Source organism: Peromyscus californicus, unplaced genomic scaffold (genome assembly GCF_007827085.1).
Source record: "Peromyscus californicus insignis strain IS unplaced genomic scaffold, ASM782708v3 Scaffold_4__1_contigs__length_199733344, whole genome shotgun sequence".
Taxonomy (NCBI): Eukaryota; Metazoa; Chordata; class Mammalia; order Rodentia; family Cricetidae; genus Peromyscus; species Peromyscus californicus.
Genome location: NW_026294562.1, coordinates 85,914,282 through 85,935,448, shown reverse-complemented (window position 1 = coordinate 85,935,448; position 21,167 = coordinate 85,914,282). Strand labels below are relative to the sequence as shown.

The window sequence follows — 21,167 nt, the reverse complement described above, 5'->3', positions numbered from 1 at the left end:
TGGCTCAGAAAATTAGCATATCCATAGCCTTAACTGCTTCTCATTGCTTTGTGATCAGATCATTCGGGACCCTCCCATGGGCTTTTTTCAACATGTTCTACCTTACTGTTAGCGTTCATCTCCTTCCTACATAATATAACACACACGAGAACCTCTTCTCAGAACCTAGCTGTGCTGTGCTTTTTATTTCTTTCTCTCCTTATCTGGTGCCCACTGCCTACCCCCACAGACCTGTAAAACTAACTATCCCAGGAGTGGGCTCACTTTTTCTAGAAAAGTCCGGGTAGTTGAGATACTCTTTTGGACCATGTGCTAATCAGTGCTGCCCTTGTCTGACTGCAGCAGCAGAAAACTGTCAATAAATGGGCATGGTTGTATGCCAATAAAATCTGATTACCAAAACCCACACTTGGCTTGTTGACCCTGGAGCCATCTTTCCCTGGAAGTTTCTGTTAATCTGTTGATGTCACAAGATAGGTGCATATCTAGAACCCTAGAACTCATAGGTAGACGTGGGGAAGTTGTTCTGAGGTCAAGTCCAGCACCAGCTAAGAACTTTTCTTCTCATAAAACCACAGGCTGAGGTTGTAGGTCGGTAGTAAGGCCCAGTTGTAGCTTCTACCCTAAATAAATCCCAAGAGGCAGAAGGGCTATTTTCATCCCTAAGATGTGTTCCTAATCAGCCTGTGAAACAGTAAGGGAGAGGATGGTCCTGAAGGACAGAACATATAAACTCCATCTCCTACCTGCAAAGATTCACCAAACTTAGACAGACCCATGTTTTTTAGCTTGGTACCCTCAGATAACATGCGCCAGTCATCTGTGATCATGCGGTGCTCCAGGTCCCACAAGCTCAAGCCCACTGGTTGACTAACTCAGGAGTGGGCCAGGAGAATCTGAATTTCAGTGGCCAATGAAAAAATTCATAGCAATTAAAGATTTGAATATTGATGCAGAACAACACCACAGGCTGGCATCCACAGCAGCCCGTGTGATCAGACACACCAACCACAGAAGGAGCAGGGTGGCTGGGATGTCTCTGGGATGTTGTTTTCTGGGCTGTTGACTGTCACCTTTTCTCCTTTTCTCCCCTGGGAAAAGAGGTCCAATTACTTGCATCGGCAAGTGCTCCAGTTCTCCAGGCAGTACGACAATGTCCGAGTCACCTCCTGGAGGATGGCCACCATCTGGGGTGGGGCCAGCCTCCTGTCCACCTACCTGCAGAGCATGCGGGATCTCCTGGAGATGACTGACTGGCCCTGGGACTTCTTCATCAACCTCAGTGCTGCTGACTACCCCATCAGGTGAGGCTGTCAACAGCTCCAAGGCAGCTGGATCCAGGGTCTGCTTTTCCCTTCCCTCTTTATATAACACCAGTGGGGACACAAGAGAGTAAGGCAGTCAGCTTCCCATCTCGAGACACACCCTGCCTCATGAGATGAACTGTGTTTTCTCTATGAGATCACCCAACACTGTGTTCAGAAAGTAGAGGGCAGATGTGGAAGATGTGTTCTTAATGAAAAAGGCCAGGAACAGCCCTGTGGACAATAGCAGAAGATGAGAAAGTAAGTGATGCTGTCTTAGAAAGTGTTCCAAGGCAGAGAAGAGCCGGGCCAGCCCTAGTGTGGGTAAGAGGAAGTTGGGCTTGCAAGAGCTATAACAGATAGTGAGGGAGAGAGTAACAAGACAGATGCTCAGAGTGTAGAACTAGGTTATGTCATGGATCTGTTACTCCAAGCCACATGAAAGCATGTTTTGAGCAGAGAAAGGACAGCTCTGATCTTGATGTTGAACTCAAAGCAGGCTAATGGAAGGGAGGTTGCTTACAACAGCCTAGGCAAGGTCACAGATAAAAAGTGAGAAAGACTTTGGAATATTTACTCTAGAGAAAGATGTGTTGGCAAGCAGGGATGGAGCACAGGAGAGCATGGAAGAGCTTTCTAGACCAGGATTTGTGAGCCATGCAATATTGACATTTGGGGTGACTTATTCTTTGCTGTCCCCTTGCATTGTTGGTGTTTATCAATGTCTTTGGTCTCTACCTGCAGACTGCCAATAGCATGCTCTACCCACTTATGTCCTTCTCACACAGTGTCTGAAGATATTGTCAGTGTCCCTCAAGGGCCCAGATCACCTGCAGTTGAGAACCAACATTTCTTTATAAGAGAAAATAAAATGGGGAAAAAATATTGATCAAAAATGAACTTTCTGCATTTGAGAAATCTAAAAAATGGGTGGAGTTTAGTGAGCAATAACTGGAGGAAAGGTGATTCTAGACAATAGGACAAAGGGTAGTCAGAACATTCCTTTGCCATCTTCCAATAAAGGACTGAATTCAGAAATTGCTTGAAAATGCTATGTATAGTAGATACTGTGGGAAGTCATTACTTGAGCCCTTGTAGGGAGCTCAGTAGATAGACAGTCAAATTGAGGTCCACTGTCGTACAGTAAAGACATGACAAAGCAAAGATAGAACTGGTTCTGTCTGGTTCCAAAGTAGATGTTCTTTCTGCTTGCAACTGACCTCTTGGGAAAATCAGGAGACTGGGCTGTCTGTGGAGTTACAAACAAGAAGGAAATAGGCCAGGTAGGCACAGTACTGCTGGCCCCCTAGAAATGATGCTTCGCATTGATTACAGTCCCAGCTGTAACCATGGACACTTACCCTGAAGGGTCAGGATCATACAGGATGTAGGTTTAGACTCTCAGCAGACTGCTCAGCATGGGAGTCTGAGATCAGTCATCAAAGCAGCAACAGATTCACAGGAACATAAATTCCTCCATGTGATACCAGGAGGTCATAACAGCCTGTAGCAGAGCATCAGGCCCTTGTAAGGGGCTCAGTGCACGTCAACTATTGGCATCCAAGTTGCAGCCAAGGGTGCATCTTTTATCTTTGCAAGGGTCCCAGCTGTCATTCTCAGACCATGTGCTGCAGGTGCGTTCTTTGAGGCTTCTTTAGCTTTACAGCTCATTGTTTGTCTCTGTACCTGGCTTGCGCTCCTTCTCCCTTTGAGGTCATTGCCAGAGTGCACACCAACCCCCTAAGCTCTTCTGTGCACTCTGTCAGCCTCATGGCCAGAGAAACCACATGCTCCGGGGCTCTGCTGTTTCCTCTTGCTGTTGTCTCTATGAAGTTGCCCCACACAAAAACATACGGATTTTGCAGATGAATGATTTCATCCCAGGCAACTCTGATAGGTTTTACTTCCCATCTGCTGTCCCATCTGTAGCTTCTAAAACGACTCCTTCCATCCCAGGAAGAATAAGAAAGTTAAGAGCTTTCTCAAAGAGCAGAGGGAGTGTCCACTTCAGACATTTCCAAGAGGTTTTGAGGACTTGGGGAGACAGAAGCAGCCCAAGGTATCCACTCTGAGCCCTCCTCCCACCATCACTGGGAGTGCAGACTGTCTTCTTAGGTAATGAAGACTCACTGACTTACTGAGTCATAAACACGCTAGTTCCTAGACACAGGTAGCCATGTAAGTTGGTGCATACTACTTGAATTGTGTACATCTCAATTTTCCACCTTAAAATGAGCACAATAACAGTGACTCTTGCAAGGGGCTGTTGAGAGAAGAAAATGAAAAATGGTACCTCAGAGGCATCACACAAAGCCCTATGTATAGCAAGTGCTGGGTAAATACAGTCTGGTCAAAGCAATGGGGTGATGTGTGCATCCCAGGCAGGACTTCACACTCCCCCTCCCTTCAAAATATTTCCCCTTTGCCTCTGAGGGAGTGAAAAGCCAAGCGATTATTTCTTGACTCCCATTCCTTCTCAAGGTGTGAAAAGCAGAGTGAGTCTGTGACCCATGTTTCAAGAGGAAACAAGACACAATTTGTGTGTGAAGGAGATGCCTGTGTAGGTAATGGACAGGCTAAGTATGCTCAAAGATTGTGTGCCTTTCTGCCCTGCTGTTTGATGTGCTACTGAGCTGTGTGAGCTCTGGGTGAAGCTAGGTAAATGCCCAACACATGGTGAGACATGAATGTGTCCAAGTTCTAGGTCTTGACTCATCAAAAAGCATGTTAATTGCATTTTTCATTTCCTGCATACCAAGGAAGTAATTTTTGGCTAGCTACATGTATGTAAGGATTAAACCATGAACATTTCACCCTGTTGCTTTGTTTAGACCTGTACAGAGACATCCATCATTTCAAGCTAAACCCAGAATCTGCTTTTTCTTCCTCTTCGGACACAGGGCCGTAAAAACATAACACATGAGACCCACTATGTAAACACATAAGTTATATTAACCACAGATTCAAGCCTGTGTCTTGAGAGAGTACCAGTGCTGGGGACTGCAAAGCTGAAGAAGTTAGAAAGTACAAGTAGATGAGACAGGAATCGGGTGGCCAGGCTTCTCTACAGTCTCCCCAAACCAGTGTTTGCATGATACCTAAAATGCAAGCATTTTCTACACATCTACTATGTGCCAGAACCTCTGTTGGGGACTTTAACACATAGTTTGTTTTAAATTCTCATCCTATAAAAGAAAGGTATGTAAGAAGCCAGTGGACTTCACAGACCTATTGTGAGTCACAGCCTTGACAAGACCAGTAGTTTTACAGGCCCACTATGAGCCAAAGTCTTGACAAGACCCAGAGAAGAGCTGAGGTGCCTGAGGGTTAGAAATCAGTGCAGACACCCAGATTCTGTGCTCAATTGCTCCTATATCATCATCCCTTTCATCAGCTCATTGGCTCTGATTGGGTAAAATTATCCCTGCAACTGACACTAAGAGACAGCCACAACACACGGGTGCCCAGGTCTTTGCAGATGCCAAACTTCCGATGATGCTGTGGGCAGAGTAGATGTACCCAGTGAGGTTTGTTCTTGCTCCTGGCTCTCTGAAGAACAGGACAGCTGTCTCCAGCAGTTCTGGTTACCTGGGGTCAGATATAGAGTCACAAATGAAAATTGGATACTTGGGTTTGAGGTCTAAGCTTACTTTATCTTCTTCCTCATTATCTTACTACTCAACCCCTTGTGATGGCAATTCAGGGGTGTCTTGGAAATGGAAGGGTCTAAGCTAGCCTGGTGAGGCCAATGTAAAGAACCCCCTATATCCATGGATAAACTCAGGAGACGGGCCTCCTTCTGACAAACCCAGTGGCTTCACAGGTCTACTGTAAGTCAAAGAAACCCTTGACAAGACTGTCAAGGTCTTGTGATGTGCTGTGAATGGATCACAATGACTAGGTCCTGCAGGACAAAAAGAGAAGCCAGTAGGTCAGTGCTTTGAACTCATGTATTGGTCTGTTGATGCCTTGGTGCCCACACTGGGAAACTTTAGAGCAAGACACCCTATGTCCATCTTGAGAGATTGTGTTGGTGACTATGGGAGAAGAAATGGAAAGACCCAAAAGGAATTGAGGAGACCATAAGGAGACCATAGCTTCTGCTGCTCCCAGAACCATTGGCTACAGAACTGTTCTCAACCTCCACACAGAGGCAAGCTTCCAGAAGCCATATGAGCTTCTAGAATCCACACAGCCATTTAGCCCTACAGTCACACACAGCCAAGCAGCCACCTTCTGCTTGGGGACTGAGAGCCCCACACCTGAACAGATAGCCTGCTTCAGGAGACTCACAGAGCATTTCAGTGGGAGATGGAGCAATGAACAGAGCAACCCAGTGGCCTGAGACAAGAATTTGTTAGAGCAGGTCAGAAGAGATGCTTGTGAGCCAGACAGGTCACAGCCTATAGATTTAAGAAGAATGGAGGTTGGGTGAAAGTGTCTCCTCTTGGTTTCCTTGTCTGTTTTATAAATGTGGTAAAATATGTGTAACATGAAATTTACTATCTCTGCCATTTTTATGGATGCAGATGAGTGGTACTGAGTGTGTTCATGTTGGACGATCATCATACCCATCAGTCCCCAAGGACTGTCTTGACCTAATAAAACAACTTCCTCCTCCCTCCTCCCTCTGGTCCTTGGCAACCACAACCTACCCATCTCTATGAGTTTGTTAACTCTGTGGACCTCTTGTAAGTGGAATCATGCAGTGCTTGTGCTTGGCTTGTGACTGTCTTATTTCACTTAGCATAATGTCCTCGAGGTTCAGTCATGTGAGTGTGTGTCACAACAGCCTTCCCTTTAAAAGCTGAATAATGTTTTCTTGTATGACCACCTGCAATGATTCTAACTTTTAAGTGTTTTGAATGATGCTATCATCATTGTGGATATAAAGATATCTCCTCAGGACCCTCTCTCTATTTCTTAAGTGAGTTTAGATATCACTAAATTATACTGTATTTAGTCTTGGTCTTTTTGAGTAGTATGATGGCCATAATGGCTGCACCATTGTCCCACAGCACTGTGTGAGAGTTCTGGTTTCCTCACTTCCTCTTCAGCACTGTTTGTATTTGTTTGTATAACTATCCTAAGGAGTTTAAAGTGTCTCTTGTCTTTTTCAAGTATACAAACCCTTGAAACAAAAGCCCAAGAATCCTTGGACAGCTGATGTACCTGTTTATAGACCAGATAGGGAACTGTCTCCCAAGAGGAGCTTGCAGCCCATTCTTTTGTTGTTGTTGGTGGTGGTGGTGGTGGTGGTGGTGGTGGTGGTGGTGTGTGTACATATGGATGAACACATGACATGCCGTGCATGTGGCAATCACAGGACAACCTCCTGTCTGTCCTCAGCTTCCATTTTGTTTGGTATAGGGTCTATCTTTCACTATTGCATAACCCAGGCAACCTGGCTCCTGACCTTCCAGGGAGTCTCCCATTATCTCACCATATGAGTACTGGGATTACAGGCATTTGTCACTGTGTCTGGCTTTAGGTGAGTTCTAAGGATCCAAACTCAGCTCCTTATACATGCATGGCAGGTGTTCTACTCACTAAGTCATTTCCTCAGTCCTCAAATGATCCTTCTAGAATGTCACCCCAGCCCACATCAGGCTAACTTCACATTTCTCAATTTTTCTGAGTGGGATCCCTGATCTCCTGATCATGAACAGATGAAAACACCCAGCACCCACCCACATAGTCTAACAGTAACCCTCACAACACTCTCACATGCATTCCCACTTCCAATGCTCTCCATCCCCATCCAGATCAGACCCTCACGAACTCAGCCCCATAGACCTCCAGAGGATTGCAAGCTAAACCAGGCTCTGAGAGACCACACCTTCTGACAAGCCCTTTACCAGGCGCCTTCCCAGGTCTGGGCCCTAGGGGAGTACAACAGGGAAACATTGCTCTCTCAGGGGAGCTTGACCATCATGGTGAGGTTCTCAATAAGGGAAATCTGGATTCTGAGTGATTCCGAGCTCTGCTCTAGACCAACTGATTACAAATTCTCTATGTGCAGCAAGAATATCTACACATTTAAATCTCCGTATATGGCTGTGATATGTGGCAGAGGGCGTAAAGCTACTGTCCAGGGGTAGGAACAGAGACATTCATCATGTAATTATAGAAACAGATAGCAAAATAACTGCTGTGATAGAAAGTATGGATGCTGGGGAGATGGCTCAGTCAGTAAAACATGTGCCTGGCAAGCATGAGGACCTGAGTTTAATCCCCAGAACCCATGTAAATGATGGTGAGTGTTTTGTAGTCTCAGTGCTGACTAGGTGGAGACAGGCTGACCCTGGGCCTCCCTAGATAACCAGCCCAGCCCAATTGCTAAGTTGTAGGGTATTAAGAGACCCTTTCTCAAAACAGAAAGGAAACAACTCCTGAGACTGTACACACACACACACACACACACACACACACACACACACATACTCACACATACACACATAAACATGCATCCATACAAAACAATAAAGTATATGAGCTGCAGTGCTTCCTAGGAAGTCTTATTTAAGGGTCTCTATATGTGGGTCATTGAGTGTGATCTATGCTATCTCAGCATCTGAATCACTTTTGTCTTTGAGTGTTCTGAGCTGCACACCCTCGTTTCTGAGACCCTGAAGGCCCGAGGACAAAAACATCCAACAAAATCTCCACCCAGATAATGTGTGATCTGAAAGGGTGCACCTGCTCAGACTGCTGCTGCTGCGGGGACTGGGATAGTGAGCCCTGCCGGTAATTATGCTGTTAACAGCCTTGTTTGCATCCACTAGCAAAATAAACATATCTCCAGCCCTGTTATTTTTCCAGCCGACAGCCCACACCCCCCGCCTTTGCAGAAATGTGGTTTGTTTTCCTCCTGCCTGATGCCTAAGCTGTATTTTAGATCAGACAGCTCTTGGGCCTTCTTGAAGCTAAGACAGACCCCCATTATCTACTAGACAAAAGGGGAGTGGCTGGAACAGCTGGAGTTCTTGGACTTCTCTTGAGAGTCAGATGAAAAACACTCAGCTTCCTCAGAAAGCCGCAAGTGGTCACTTTGGTTTAGGACATCATCTCCGTCCATGTAAATAAGGACGGAGACTTCTGGAAGGATGGAGAAAAGTGCACTGTATCAGTGGGAAAGTCATAGAACAGAAGACAGGAAATGGATGGAGCTTTGTCTGAGGAGTGCTGCCAGTGTGCCGCTGCACGGTCCTCCAGACTCAACAGTTCTTGTAGAGCCAGGCAGCACTGTGCTGACTCCTGGGAGAGAATTGTTAGGACTTCCTATTCCATTTCTTCTTTTTTTTTAAAAAAAAAAAAAAAAAAACAACTATCCAGAGTGCTGGAGAGGAAGGTTTTGATGGCTTCTTCTCGAGTGGAATTAGGTTCACTCTCCGGCCAACAATGTAGCACAGTTGCTTCCTTTGTGCAAAGGATATTCTTTGGGAGCCCGTTGGAATCCAGGCAGTGTGCTGGCCCAGCATCCTCTGATAACCCTTTCTGGGGTGATGGAAATGCCTCCTAATGTATCATCCAATGCTATGGACTGTAGAAGACCACACAAGAATTGAAATGTGCCTCATGATGCCAAGCAACTAACTTTTAAATTTTATTTTAACTTAAAGGCTAACAGTGACCTCAGAATCCTTATGTTTGTTTCATGGAGTGAAACTCCATTAAACAGTATTAATTATCTGCTTTTATAATCCCTGAAAAAGAATGAACCAGTGTTACACAGTTCAAAAGCAAATGTTCTACCATCCTCTGCTGATGGTCTCACCAGATCTCAGGTCGGTGGTAAGGTGAATCTTTAAAGGTATTTCATCCTGATTTCTCCCTCTGTGGACCTTGTGGACTCTATCATCTTGGCAGCATGTCTCTATGTGCTTGTGAATGGGATGTGTCCCACCCTGGTGTCTCCTTCCCTGGTACACAGAACAACTTCTTAGAGAAACAAAGCCCTCTTTTATCTGGCTTTTCCACTGTGGCCATGGGCAGGAATAGTGTGCTTGCAAGGATGCTCTAAGTGCATGTTGGGAATTTGGATGTGAGCCTAGGGTAGTCCATGACACAGGCAAACGGCAATGTCGAGTGTGTTATTCCTCCTGCCTGCTCCTGACACCTGGGAACAGGTGGAAGTTCATTGCAAGGGCAACCTGAATAGACAGCAGCTCTTAAAATGTCATGTGGAACAGGGATTTGTGTTTGTTGCTTTTTATATTGATGATGGAAGTGATTTGGATGAGTACAGGGCCCACTGGGCAGAGTTACAGTACAACCATCAGATGAATAAATGTAAAATGTGAGATTTTACATCTTTATTATTATATGCATCTCCTCCGTTGCTTCCGTCCTTAGCCACAACTCCGCATAGTGAGTAGCCTGTCAAGGCTCCAAAAGAAGATGCCCAGCAGAATCTCTTGAGATCTGCCATTCTTCCACAGACAATCACAGCTGATAACATTTCTTGGTGCTTATTGGGCATGACATCCTGGGCCAAGTGTGTCATGTATGATCCACAGTTACTCTTGACACAGCCTCAGGTGGTAGATGCCACCCCAGCGTCTCACTCTACAGATGAGCAAACTGGAGCTCTGAAGTAGGAGAATTTTTCAGGGTCTCAAAACTCAAGTGTCAGGCCTAGGATTCAGATCTGTGCTGCTTCCATCACTGGGGAAAAGAAAGACCTGATTTCTTCCCAGCGGCTCCTGTCACTCTTTAAAAAAAAAAATCGTCGTCGTCATCCTCATCGTGTGTGTGTGTGTGTGTGTGTGTGTGTGTGTGTGTGTGTGTGTGTGTGAAATATGCTCTTGTGGAGGCCAGAGGACAACTTTGAACATCTGTTCTCTCTTTCCACCTGGGGCTGGAGAGGTCTGACGCGAGCCATCGGGTTTTGCTGGCAAGCTGTTTCAGCAGCTGAACCGTCTCGCTGTCCCCTGGTCCTGTTACACTTATTTCACAGTTCTGAACTGAAGCTCTGCAGCCATTCCTCCCCATCTAAGTCCCTGTTGGATGAGAGCTGAGGAGAGAGGTCCACCCAGCAGAGCCCAGGAGGCAACTGGCCAACCTTTTCTGCTGTGTCCTTACTGCACCCTCTGTGGTCAAATACAAAGGGCAGAGATGCGTCGGATCCAGTTGACTTATACAAGGTCAACAGCCAAGCAGCAGCCAGGCAGGCACTCCAGCATGGGATCAGTGAGCTGCTGACTTAAAAGTGCTTTGTACAGCTGTCCTAGGTTGCCATGGTGTTGCATAAGCAGCTGACACCAGGGAGGAAGTCAGTCACTCAGGACACCAATCCATGCCTCCACAGCCAGCATGGATCCTTGTCCAGAGAGACACTTCCATTCAGTGACTGTGTTTGCCCTAAGCATAAACGTAGGAACCAGCTGTCCTGCATCAGCCAGTCACAGGCCATCATGACCCTCTGTGATCCTGCCTGCTTTGGCTTGGGCTCTACATACTTTGCTCCAAGTGCCTAACTTTGGTGTTCCCTTGAATTCTCATTCGTTTAAACATTAGTCTATAGGCATAATTAAGAAGAAACGATTTCCATCATTTCTGATATGCATAGTCATCCCTGTGTATAATAAAATAATAATAACAATAGATGTACTGGCATTTTCTATACTATCAACTGTTCTATCAGGGCAGAACAGAGTGCCTGTGACATCAGGCATCCTCCATGTTAGAAGAAAATGTTCTCCATGTACTGAGCCACTGCTTCTGGATTTGGAGATAGGGCTTGGAAGAAGGTCATTAAGGTTTGCTGAGGTCCTACAGAATTAGGCAAATAAACACCAAAGCACCACCTTTGTTTCTCTCTTCCTTGTAAGAAACCAGCAAGAAAGTAGCCATCTGCAAGCCAGGGAGAAGGCCTTCATTGGGAATCAATTTCATTGGCACTGTTGGTCTTAGATTCCAGCTTCCAGAACTATGGGAAAGTGTCTGTTGTTTAAACTTCCCAGTCTGCACAACCTGAGCTAATGTACCATTGCACACCCCCTAGCAATGCTGTGTTCTCATGATGAGTAAAGCCAACCTTCTGAGTCTTCATTTTCTTACCCTCAAGAGAAGGGCGACACTGTTGTCTGTGGCAGAGCTATGCAAGGAGCAGTTGCCCAACAGACACTCAAGCAGTTATTGTATGCAGCTCTCTGACAAATTGTCTCATGAGCATGGATGTCTCAGCCCTCATCTATATTCTGAATTCCCTTCACCTTTCCCACTATCTAAACATGGCAATGCTCAACCGTGTTGATGTCCCAGGAGAAAAGAGGCCTAGTCTACCATCTTCTCATGGCTTAACATGCCTACCAAACCCAGTGCAAGATGGGAAGAGTCCAAACAGAAGAGTGTGGCTGATCTTAGCCTCAAAGATATAACCCAGGCCTGAGGCAAGAAGTAGGTCAAAGGACTGGAATCCAGGAGGAGGTCCTACCTGCATCTATCCATTCTACTAAATGAAGCCTTAGACCTTTTCACTTCCTCCCAAGGAGGGGATGGGAGGAGGGCCATAGGAGGCAACCTGGTGACCTCTTGCTGTTCTAATTGGTTTCTTAGGATGATAGGGGTGGTATTAACACATAGTTGGACAGTTTTGATGAGGAAATTGTTCTCCTCTGAGGACAATACAAATATGAGTTAAAGAGCCATGTGATTATGAATTCTAGACAAAGCCATGATCCGGCCCTTTAGGAGAGCTCCTCTTTATCCTCTTGTCCCTCCCTCCTCTCATGTTTCATATTTTCCTGCTCTTTTACTAATGCAGAAATACTGATGGGGCATGCCTGTAAGGAAGCCCAGGGCTTGGGGTGTAATCTCAGTTGCTAGAACACTTACTTAGCATGTATGAAGCCCTGGTTTCTATTGCCAGCACCACAGAAACCAGTGTGGCATTATACATCTGTAATCCCAGCACAGGGGAAGTGAAGGCAGGGAGACAGGAGTCCAAGGTCACCCTTTCCCTAAGCTACATATAGTACTCAAGGCCAGCCTAGGATCCATGAGACCCCACATCACAAAACAAAAGAAACCCAAACATGGGAGTGAGGGAGGTGGATGTCTTTGTAGTTGAACCCCAACAGCCTCCTCTCCTCTCTGTGGTACAGGGCTGCTCATCTCATCACTTGCTCTTGAATGAATGCAGTCTGCCTGGAGCTTCAAGTAGAAGCTTCCTCCAGCCCTGCCCATTGGTATCCTCATTAGCCTTACCAATGGGATTTTATCTCCAAACCTAATAGCCTGCTGGGAAACACTGCCCAAGTACCCTAAGCAGTGTCCAAAAATGGATTGGACATCTGGACTGGTCATTAGCTTAGGGCCATGGTCATGGCTTTGATCTAAGACATCATCCCTGTGAGAATCACTCTTGCTCATCAGTGGTGAAACAGCCCCACCAGTCCAGCTTAGGCAGCTGGAATTTGGACTTAGCCTGGTCTCCATAACACTGGCTTATGGCAGAGTGGAGGGAAGGAAGGAGAAGGCCCTTGGCCATGCCAGCCAGCTTTTCCATGGAGGAAGGTGATATGTAATGTCAGCACTAGTGTTCTGTTTCTATACCCAGGAGTCAAAGTCATGCCCCAAAGCTGCTGCCTGCCTGTCTCCTGTGTCTTGCCTCCTCCAGAGGAGGATTCTCCTTGGCCCTACTTAATTGTGTTCATCACTCAACATTACTTGGCAAATCCTGCCAGGGGCACAAACACTGCCACCCCTTTCTCAATTATGCTCTTTGTGCTGCTAGAATCTGGTTTAAGGCCAGACAATTTTTGATTACAGAGTCAATCTTTGTTTAAAAGTTTGCCACCCCGGGGAAGTTTCTAGAAAGTTCTTTTTAAACAATGCATTCTCTGGACACCTACAGCTAAAGAGTTCCATTAACTCAGATTGCTTTTGAAGGTACAGAGGAACCACTAGGCAGCTAGGGCAATGTCCCAGCTGGGCTTCAGAGAGAGGAATGGATGCAAGACCAAGAGGTGTGGCTTTGTCCTGAACTAAGCAAGCAGGAATCAGTCCTTTCCCATGACTGTCCTGAACACTGTGCATCTATCTCCAAGGGTGCTAAAGGTCTCCTATCTCTCTTAACTGCTTAGCCATCTAGCAAGAGAGGACTTCATCTTTCCATTAATGAGATAGGAAACTGAGAGCATGCCCACCTGCTGACAGCCACAGCTCAGACTTAGGTCTTCCACATCCTTGACACTAAACCTCAGATTCTTGAGCTTGGCCCATAGGCTACTCATAATTTGCAAAGACATGTGACACCAGTGAGTTTTAAAAGCACAAACACTTAGATACATTAACATATGTAAGGAAGAACTAAGGCACCCAACCCTGAACTAGAAATCTCCCTTTAAAAAGCAGCTAATTAACAAGAATAAGTTAACTAAACAACAACACAATTAGTAAGTGGCTCTTGGATCATTCAGAAAATTTCTATTGAGTGCCTACTGTGTGTAAGCCTTTTTGCTGGGTACTGGAAAATTATAGCTATTTCATGCTCCATGCTTGTGGGGCAAATGGATAATACATTGGGTAGAAAGGCTTATGAGGAAAGCTACCATGAAGAACAGTGTATCCTGTGATACAGTGGAAATGTTAGAAAGTTCAGGAGCTCAAAGCCAACCTTACCCTCAGCTACAGAGTACTCAAGGCCAGCCTGGGATATGTGAGACTCCATCTCACAAATCAAATGAAGCCAAAACATGGAGAAGGTAGAGGAATGGGCAAATGGAGAGACGCATTATATTAGATAAGAGATTGATCGTGTGTGTGTGTGTGTGTGTGTGTGTGTGTGTGTGTGTGTGTGTGTGCAGAGACAGAGGTTGATGCCAAGTGTCTTCCTCAGTTGCTCTCCACTGTATTCTTTGAGACAGTGTTTCTTGCTAGACCTGAAACTTACTGATTAGCTAGACTGGCTGGCTAGTCATCAAGCTCTAGAGGTTATCCTGTCCATTTTCTAGTGTTGGGATTTCTAGCATACGCCACCATGGAGATCCAAACTCAGATCTACATGTTTGCACAGCAAGAACTTTGCCCACTGAGCTATCTCAATGGCCCTTAGCTGGATTTTATAAAGGGTAAATATTTAGTCCTGTGAACTGCATTGATCAATGGTCTCTGCATTGTTGAAACTCATTGTTATATCAACAAAGCTTCCACAGGCAAATATGTGAGTGAATGGATGCCACTGTGTCCCAATAAAGCGTAATTTACAGCAGTGGGCTATAGTCTGCAGCCCCTCTACTAGCTCATCCTGACACATCCCCCATGTTTCAGATAATGGCCTTGTTCGGAACACATATGCCAACCTTTGCAAGTGTAGCTTCTGACCACTCACACACTTCCCTAGATGTCATCCTGGATGACTCCTTCAGCCCATGTATCAGATTTTGGTCCCCTCAGGGGGTCAATCTTCAAGATCCCAGACAGACATTCCCAATGCCCTTTGATCTCTCTCCTCTGCCCTTGAACAGTAACATCCTATGTATCCCAGTGGGCTCCTTTCTCCAGTCTTCATTTGTAGCTTAGATACAGTTTATGAAATGCAACCCTTCCATCAGACTGTCCTACAAGAGCCAGCCAAGAAGGGAAAGACAACTGGCTTGCAGGCTCATGTCTTTAGTTCAGTCCAGCCACCTGCTGTGAAAGTCAACCAGGGCCAACCATCTCTGTGGAAAGCCATCATTAATACCTGATGCTCATTAGCCCTACAGTTCACCCTGTGCCACCATCCTCAGCCAGAATCAAAAAGATTAACAACACTGATGTCAGTGCTCATTGGCTTCAGCTATTGCCCCAGATCTCTGTGCACACATGCACACACACACACACACACACACACACACACACACACACACACACACACATCCACACACACACACACACACCACACACACACACACATACACACACTTCACTTTTTGGCTAAATAGTCACGTTTCTGGCTAACGCCTTGGTGTCTTCAAATGCTCCTAGATTTCCCAAAGTAGCCAGACCTATGTCTCTGTGCTTCTTTCTATAACTTGGTAGGTCTTGTGTCTCTGGTCCCCTACTGTCCCTCTGCCTCGATGTATGCAAGCTCCTCTCCTGTAATTGGTCTCTGGAGTCTGCTGCAGTTTGCAATGTCATATCAAAGAAAGAAAGAAACACTTTTAACCAAAGTGTTAAAAACCAAATGCATTTTAATGACATGTCAGTTTTCTAGCCTCTCTACTCATTCGTTTGTTCGTTCATACTATCCAGTCAACTATCACTTGCTTAGTGGAGACCTGCGGTGTGCCTGATATTTGCCTGACCTTAAGACCCTTGCCCTCAAAGAACACACTGGTCAGGCCATTAAAGAATTATACCTTTATGACACTGTTGCAAAAGAAATGTGCATGTATATTAAGTAAAATGGCATTCTAAGGGGGCAGAGAAACTTCCCTGGAGAATCAATTACCTTTGATGTGAGAGTTGAAATAAGAGGAAATAACTGAGTGACAAATGAATGGAGGGCTGTGCTCCTGGCAGCAGGGGCTGCACATCCAAAGGTCCTAAGGCAGGAGAGAATACAAGTCACATGCAAATGAAGAAGGGCTTCAGTGGCAGGATGTGGCGACGGGAATAGCCAACAGAATACAACCAGAAAGAAAGGTAGTCAGACCATAGGGGACCCTGAGATCTATGTTAAAGACCAGAGTTTATTCTGACAGCACCAGAAGCCTTTGGAAGTTTCTTTTTTTTAATTGTGAAGTTCCATGATGAGAGTGTCTCAGTGATCATTGTTTGGCAGGAAGGAGAAGGGTAGGAAAGAAAAGGAGAGAACTTTGCCAGGCTCCAGAGGAGGAGAAATTGCAGAGCAGTGTGTGTGTGTGTGTGTGTGTGTGTGTGTGTGTGTGTGTGTGTGTGTGTGTGTGTGTGTGCTAGCCCTGGCTATGCAGGTGGATAGGTATGGTATATCTCAGATTGTGCAGATGGATAGCAATGGTGTATCCCAGTCTAAGAAAGGGGTTAGGTACAGTATATCCCAGGATATACAGGTGGATAGGTACAGTATAGCCCAGGCTATACAAGTAGATACATACCATATAGCACAGGCTATGCTGGTGGGGGCACACAGTATAGCTGTACTCTACATCCTGCTCTTTCCTGGGATGGGATTATCTGTAGCAGCTGATATTTTATGCACCTGTTCCCAAATTTAAAAAAAAAAAAATAAGCTGAACCTAAATTTTTTTCCTCCCGCCTGCCCCTTTCTGAACAGAAACAGAGGAGGAGTGGATGGGGTGGGGGGCAAAGGGGAGGTGGGGGAGGGAAAGGGAAAAGAGGAGGGAGGGGAAACTGCAACAGGGATGTAAAACAAATGAAAACATTTAATTAATAAAAAGAAAAGATAAAATAAAATCACTTGGGATATAACAAAGAAATAAACTGTCTCTTTATATGCAGATATTAAATTTTCTAGTATTTCTCAAAAAAAAATTCCTTTCCTCCCTGGAAGGACTTCTCAAGAGCTCAGGCCATCAGGGACGTATAACCAAAGATGGGTTTACATAGACAGGGTCAAAGTTCAAGTTTCAGGTGTCTGTCACATTCACTGGCTGTGCATCCTTGGGCAAATTCCTTGCCCACCCTTTGCCTCAGTTTGCTCATCTAAGAATGGGATAAGCAAACTAAAAAATAGTTACCCACCTCTGCTTTTGCTGTGAGAATTAAGCTGGCATGCATGAGGCACCTGCTTAGCTCAGAGAGGGGTAGTCAGCAAGTGACACTCTGATGATGTCTCAGAGTGACAACCCTATGTCAGCAGGTCCTCAAGGGCAAAGAACACACCTGTTTCACCCACCATGATGCCTTCAGTGCCTGCTACTGTACCTGGCACTTCCGAGTGCCACAGGAATGAAAGCAGGCAGGAGCCCCCTGGGGTTCTCCTTACCACCCCATAGTGACTTTGGTGACTACTGTCTCAGTGGTGGAAGAGATGCTGATGGGATGTGTTACTGCTTGCAGAGTTAAAGCCAGCGTTAGTGAAAACATCCCTGAGTTGGGGACCCACAGATTTGTCTTTACTTAATTGTCCTTGCTAGAGGCATGTTCAGATCTCACCACTAAAAACAGAGGACATCAGAAGAGCCAGAGAGTCCATTTCAAGAGAACAATGAGCCATGCTGGGTTCCCATAAATCCTGCAGTTGGCTCAACTGCTTCTCTGCTTAGCTAGCAGAGCCTGAACAGTGCCTAGAAGCCCACCAGGGAGCCCAGCGAGACACAGGGACCTCCTGTCATCAAGCCTGCCTGGCTTCTTGCAGGCTTTATGCAGCCTGAGACAGAGTCTGAATTCCTCCCACACAACCCCTTGATGTCCCGTGGTAGGTGCTCATCAGTTCCTGTCCTCTGAGAGACAGGGCATCAGCTGCCCACCTTCCCTTCAGTTTCCACTGATTAAACCAAGTGGTCCTCAGCCCTCTGTATTCAAGAGGGTCCGAGTTCAGGTGGTCTGATCCAACCCTCTATTCCTGTTTACAGGTAGTCTGTCTAGCAGGGGACATGTCCTTAAGTCTTTCTTTGCTTCTTCCTCTGTAAAATGGGTTTAAACAGCAGCACTGATCTCAGGAGGTTGTTGGGAGGGTAAAGGAGGGAACATATGTTAACAGCCTGGAGCATATTAACATTATGCGTTGCTGCTGTCGCTCTCACTGTGACTCAGTTGCCCTGGTACTGAGAAGCTGCATTCGCCCTGCTGTAGGAGAGCCTCATGCTGCCTACCTTAGATGCTGTGAATATTCAGCTCATCATGTATGTCACATATGCGTGCTATGCGTGCTGCACAATGATCATTATCACAGCTGTGCACTGGTGGCCTTTTTTCCATTTTGAATTGTTTAGGTTCAACTACTCTCTATTTGTTGTGGCAAAGTACACACAACATAAAACCCACTTCATGACATTTAGAGCCTTCATTGTTGAGCAGCTAGCATCACCTCTAGTTCTAGGCATTTTAATCACATCAAACACTGGTACCCATTTATCAGCCCTTCCCAAACCCTGGGATCCACCAAGATTTGGTTACTGGATATTTCATGTTAACCAAAATCATATATGTGGTATTCTGTGTCTAGCTTCTTTCACTTGATGTAGCATATTCAAGAGTAATCCATGTTATACCAGTTATTTGTATTTCATCCCATTTATAGGTGAATAATGTTCCATTAAATGGCTATACTACAATGTGTTCATCTGTATACATTGATGGATGTTTGGGTTGTTCCCACCATTTGAATAGTGCTGCTATGAATATTTGCATAGAAGTTTTGTTTGCAAGCATGTTTCTTAATTCTTTTGCAAAGTATATTTTAATATATGTAGCTTGGCTACCTAAGAGGAAAGGGATGAACAGTAAGAAGATAATGTAGGAAGAGAATGATTTCACCTCCCCCACCCTGTAGAGACCTAGCTTCTGGGATGCTTGTGAATATTCACAATATAGCATACACTGCGTATGCTATATCATCTGTGGTCATTATTGCAGGACCCACCCCAGAGGCTAGACTTAGGTTGCTTCTTAGACTCTTGACACTTCAAAGAATACCATGATTTCCTTAATGTCTATGTGTCATAGCATGGTATGCTGGGGCTGGGGGAATGGAGCCAGCCATCCTTCTTCCTCTCTCAGAACCAAATAAGTCACAAGAACTATTGTAATCAAGGAATCACTGTGAACCAAGCCCTGAGTTGGGCTCATTCAATCTTGGCCTGACTCCTACAAGAAAACTGAGGCTTAGAAGAGAAAAGTAACCTGCAGGACAATGGTAGAGGCAGGTTTAAAACACAGACCAGCTCACTGCAGGTCACTGTCCCACACAAAAGTGGCTCACCAGGCTGTCACTCACTTGCCTCATCTCTACTAGACCCACCTGTGTATTTTCTTCAGCATAAAAGGAATCAATTCAAGTTTGTAAGTCCCATCTCAGGAACCCGGCACAGCACTGGGAATATCATCCACCCTTTCTGTGTGCATCAAGCAACTATTATGTGCTGTGTCCAGATTTGGTGTGGGATATCTGCTAGCTCTTCCTCTGCCACAGCTCCTCCTCTGTGATGGAGAACATAATCAACTCTTGGCTCTTACAAGGATGCTCATGACTACTTCCATTCTTGATATGGAAGAGATAAAGTAATCCAGGACCTGTAATATCAGACCCCATCCTCACAGGGCCTCCATCTCCTTCATGACTATTCTTGGCATCTTCAACAGTTCCTGACTCATTGTAAATCTAACATTCTTGTTTGCTGAAGGAATTAATGCAATTGCCGCAGCAAAAACAAACCAAGTGTATTCGTTGCCTTCCTTTGGCATAGGCCCTGCTTTGCAGTTTACTGCCTGGCCCTGTTTCCCAATATAGACATGTAAATACCCAGAGACATGAAAATAACTCATCAATGATCAATGCACTTGAAGCACTGCTTTCTTAGCACAGGTCTCTGATATGGCACCTGATAGTATTTATTAATGTTTTTGTTGTTAGAAAACATTGTGTAGGTTGCCATGGAGCCACACAGGGAGCCAGGCTAAGATATTGACCCTGAGTAAATAACTCTTTGGGAAGGGATAGACATTCCTGTAAATGAGTAACCTTGACCAAAGGACCAGGATGTGTGAGTCCACAGCCAATCAGACAACCAGGGCTCAATTTCCCTGTGGCAGTGGCTCCATACAGCTCAAGAGGAGCCTAGTGGCAGAAAGTAGGATTTGTTTCTGAAGCCAGAAAGCACAGCTGGAGGCCCAGAGCATAGATGTGCATGCTCAGGTCAGAGCCTGGCCTGTCCAGAGGCTGGAAAACCACACTTCCCAAGAGAGTGGGGAGCACACAGCTGACCAAAAGCTTCCAGGTGATTCTAGACATTGAGCAGGTAGGCCAGGGTCGGGGGGGAAGACAAAGAAAGGCAATCTAACACACAGAAAGAACAGGACTAACAGACATGCAGTGCAGTCTGTGTTCCAGGAGCCCGTGCTGACGGTGTAGCCTGGAATCTTCCCTTTACCCTACGAACTGTGATGTCTGACATGTTATATTATGATTCCCCATGTTCAGAAGAAACGTGCTCCTGGGAAACATGCTCCAAGGGAAAGCTTGTCATCTTCCCTCTTTTAAAAAAAGAGTTCGATTCTTATAGTTGTTGAACTTTTACTTTTAAGCCTCTAAATCTTTTTTATTATTTGATGTGAATTTCTTCCATGACCCCAGTGTAGAAATGGATAGAAGTGTGCAGTCTACAGAGAGGCCTCAGGCCAGTTGTCCTCAGGCCCCAGCTACCTGGCAGAGGTTGGAGTCTGAGAGGTGCAATCTAGTAACCACTGATGGATCTGATAGATCCTTTTTTATTATTATGATTTCTAAAATGTTCTGTCCATGAGAACTGTCACATTACCCAATCAAGAATAGTATCCTCTACTCACACATTCTGATCTTTTACATTTTCTCTTTGGCTCTGAGGTAAACAAACATCCTTGAGAACTTGTGGGCGGAGGCCATACAGGATGCAACATTTCTGGTCCGCTAGAGTCTCTCTGAAGCAAAAGTCTGTGTCTGCACAAAGTCTGCAGAGGTGGCCACAGGGTTTGTTTTCTATGGAAGTGTGTGTGTGTGTGTGTGTGTGTGTGTGTGTGTGTGTGTGTGTGTGTATGTGTGACTTCCTCTCTGCATTGGGAGACATTGTGACCTTGATCCAGTTCAAACAGGTTGCCCAAGGAGGGCAAGATGAGCAGTGGAGAGTCACTTGCCCTTTGAACTTGGCCCCACCCTAGGCTGTTATCCAAACTGACCCTGGTGTCCTGGGAGTTAGCTCAGTGCAGACCTACTTCTACTACAATAGCAGTGATAAT

The 21,167-nt window shown here is 45.5% G+C and overlaps 1 protein-coding gene across 1 annotated transcript in view; it reads left to right on the top strand.

Annotated features, from left to right (window-relative positions):
* Xylt1 (xylosyltransferase 1) overlaps nucleotides 1-21,167 on the top strand; it is a 300,160-nt gene that overhangs the window by 221,118 nt on the left and 57,875 nt on the right. Inside the window, exon 5 of the mRNA XM_052714005.1 lies at nucleotides 1,102-1,304. Within this exon, the coding sequence (XP_052569965.1) occupies nucleotides 1,102-1,304 (203 nt within the window). The remainder of the gene's footprint in view (nucleotides 1-1,101; nucleotides 1,305-21,167) is intronic.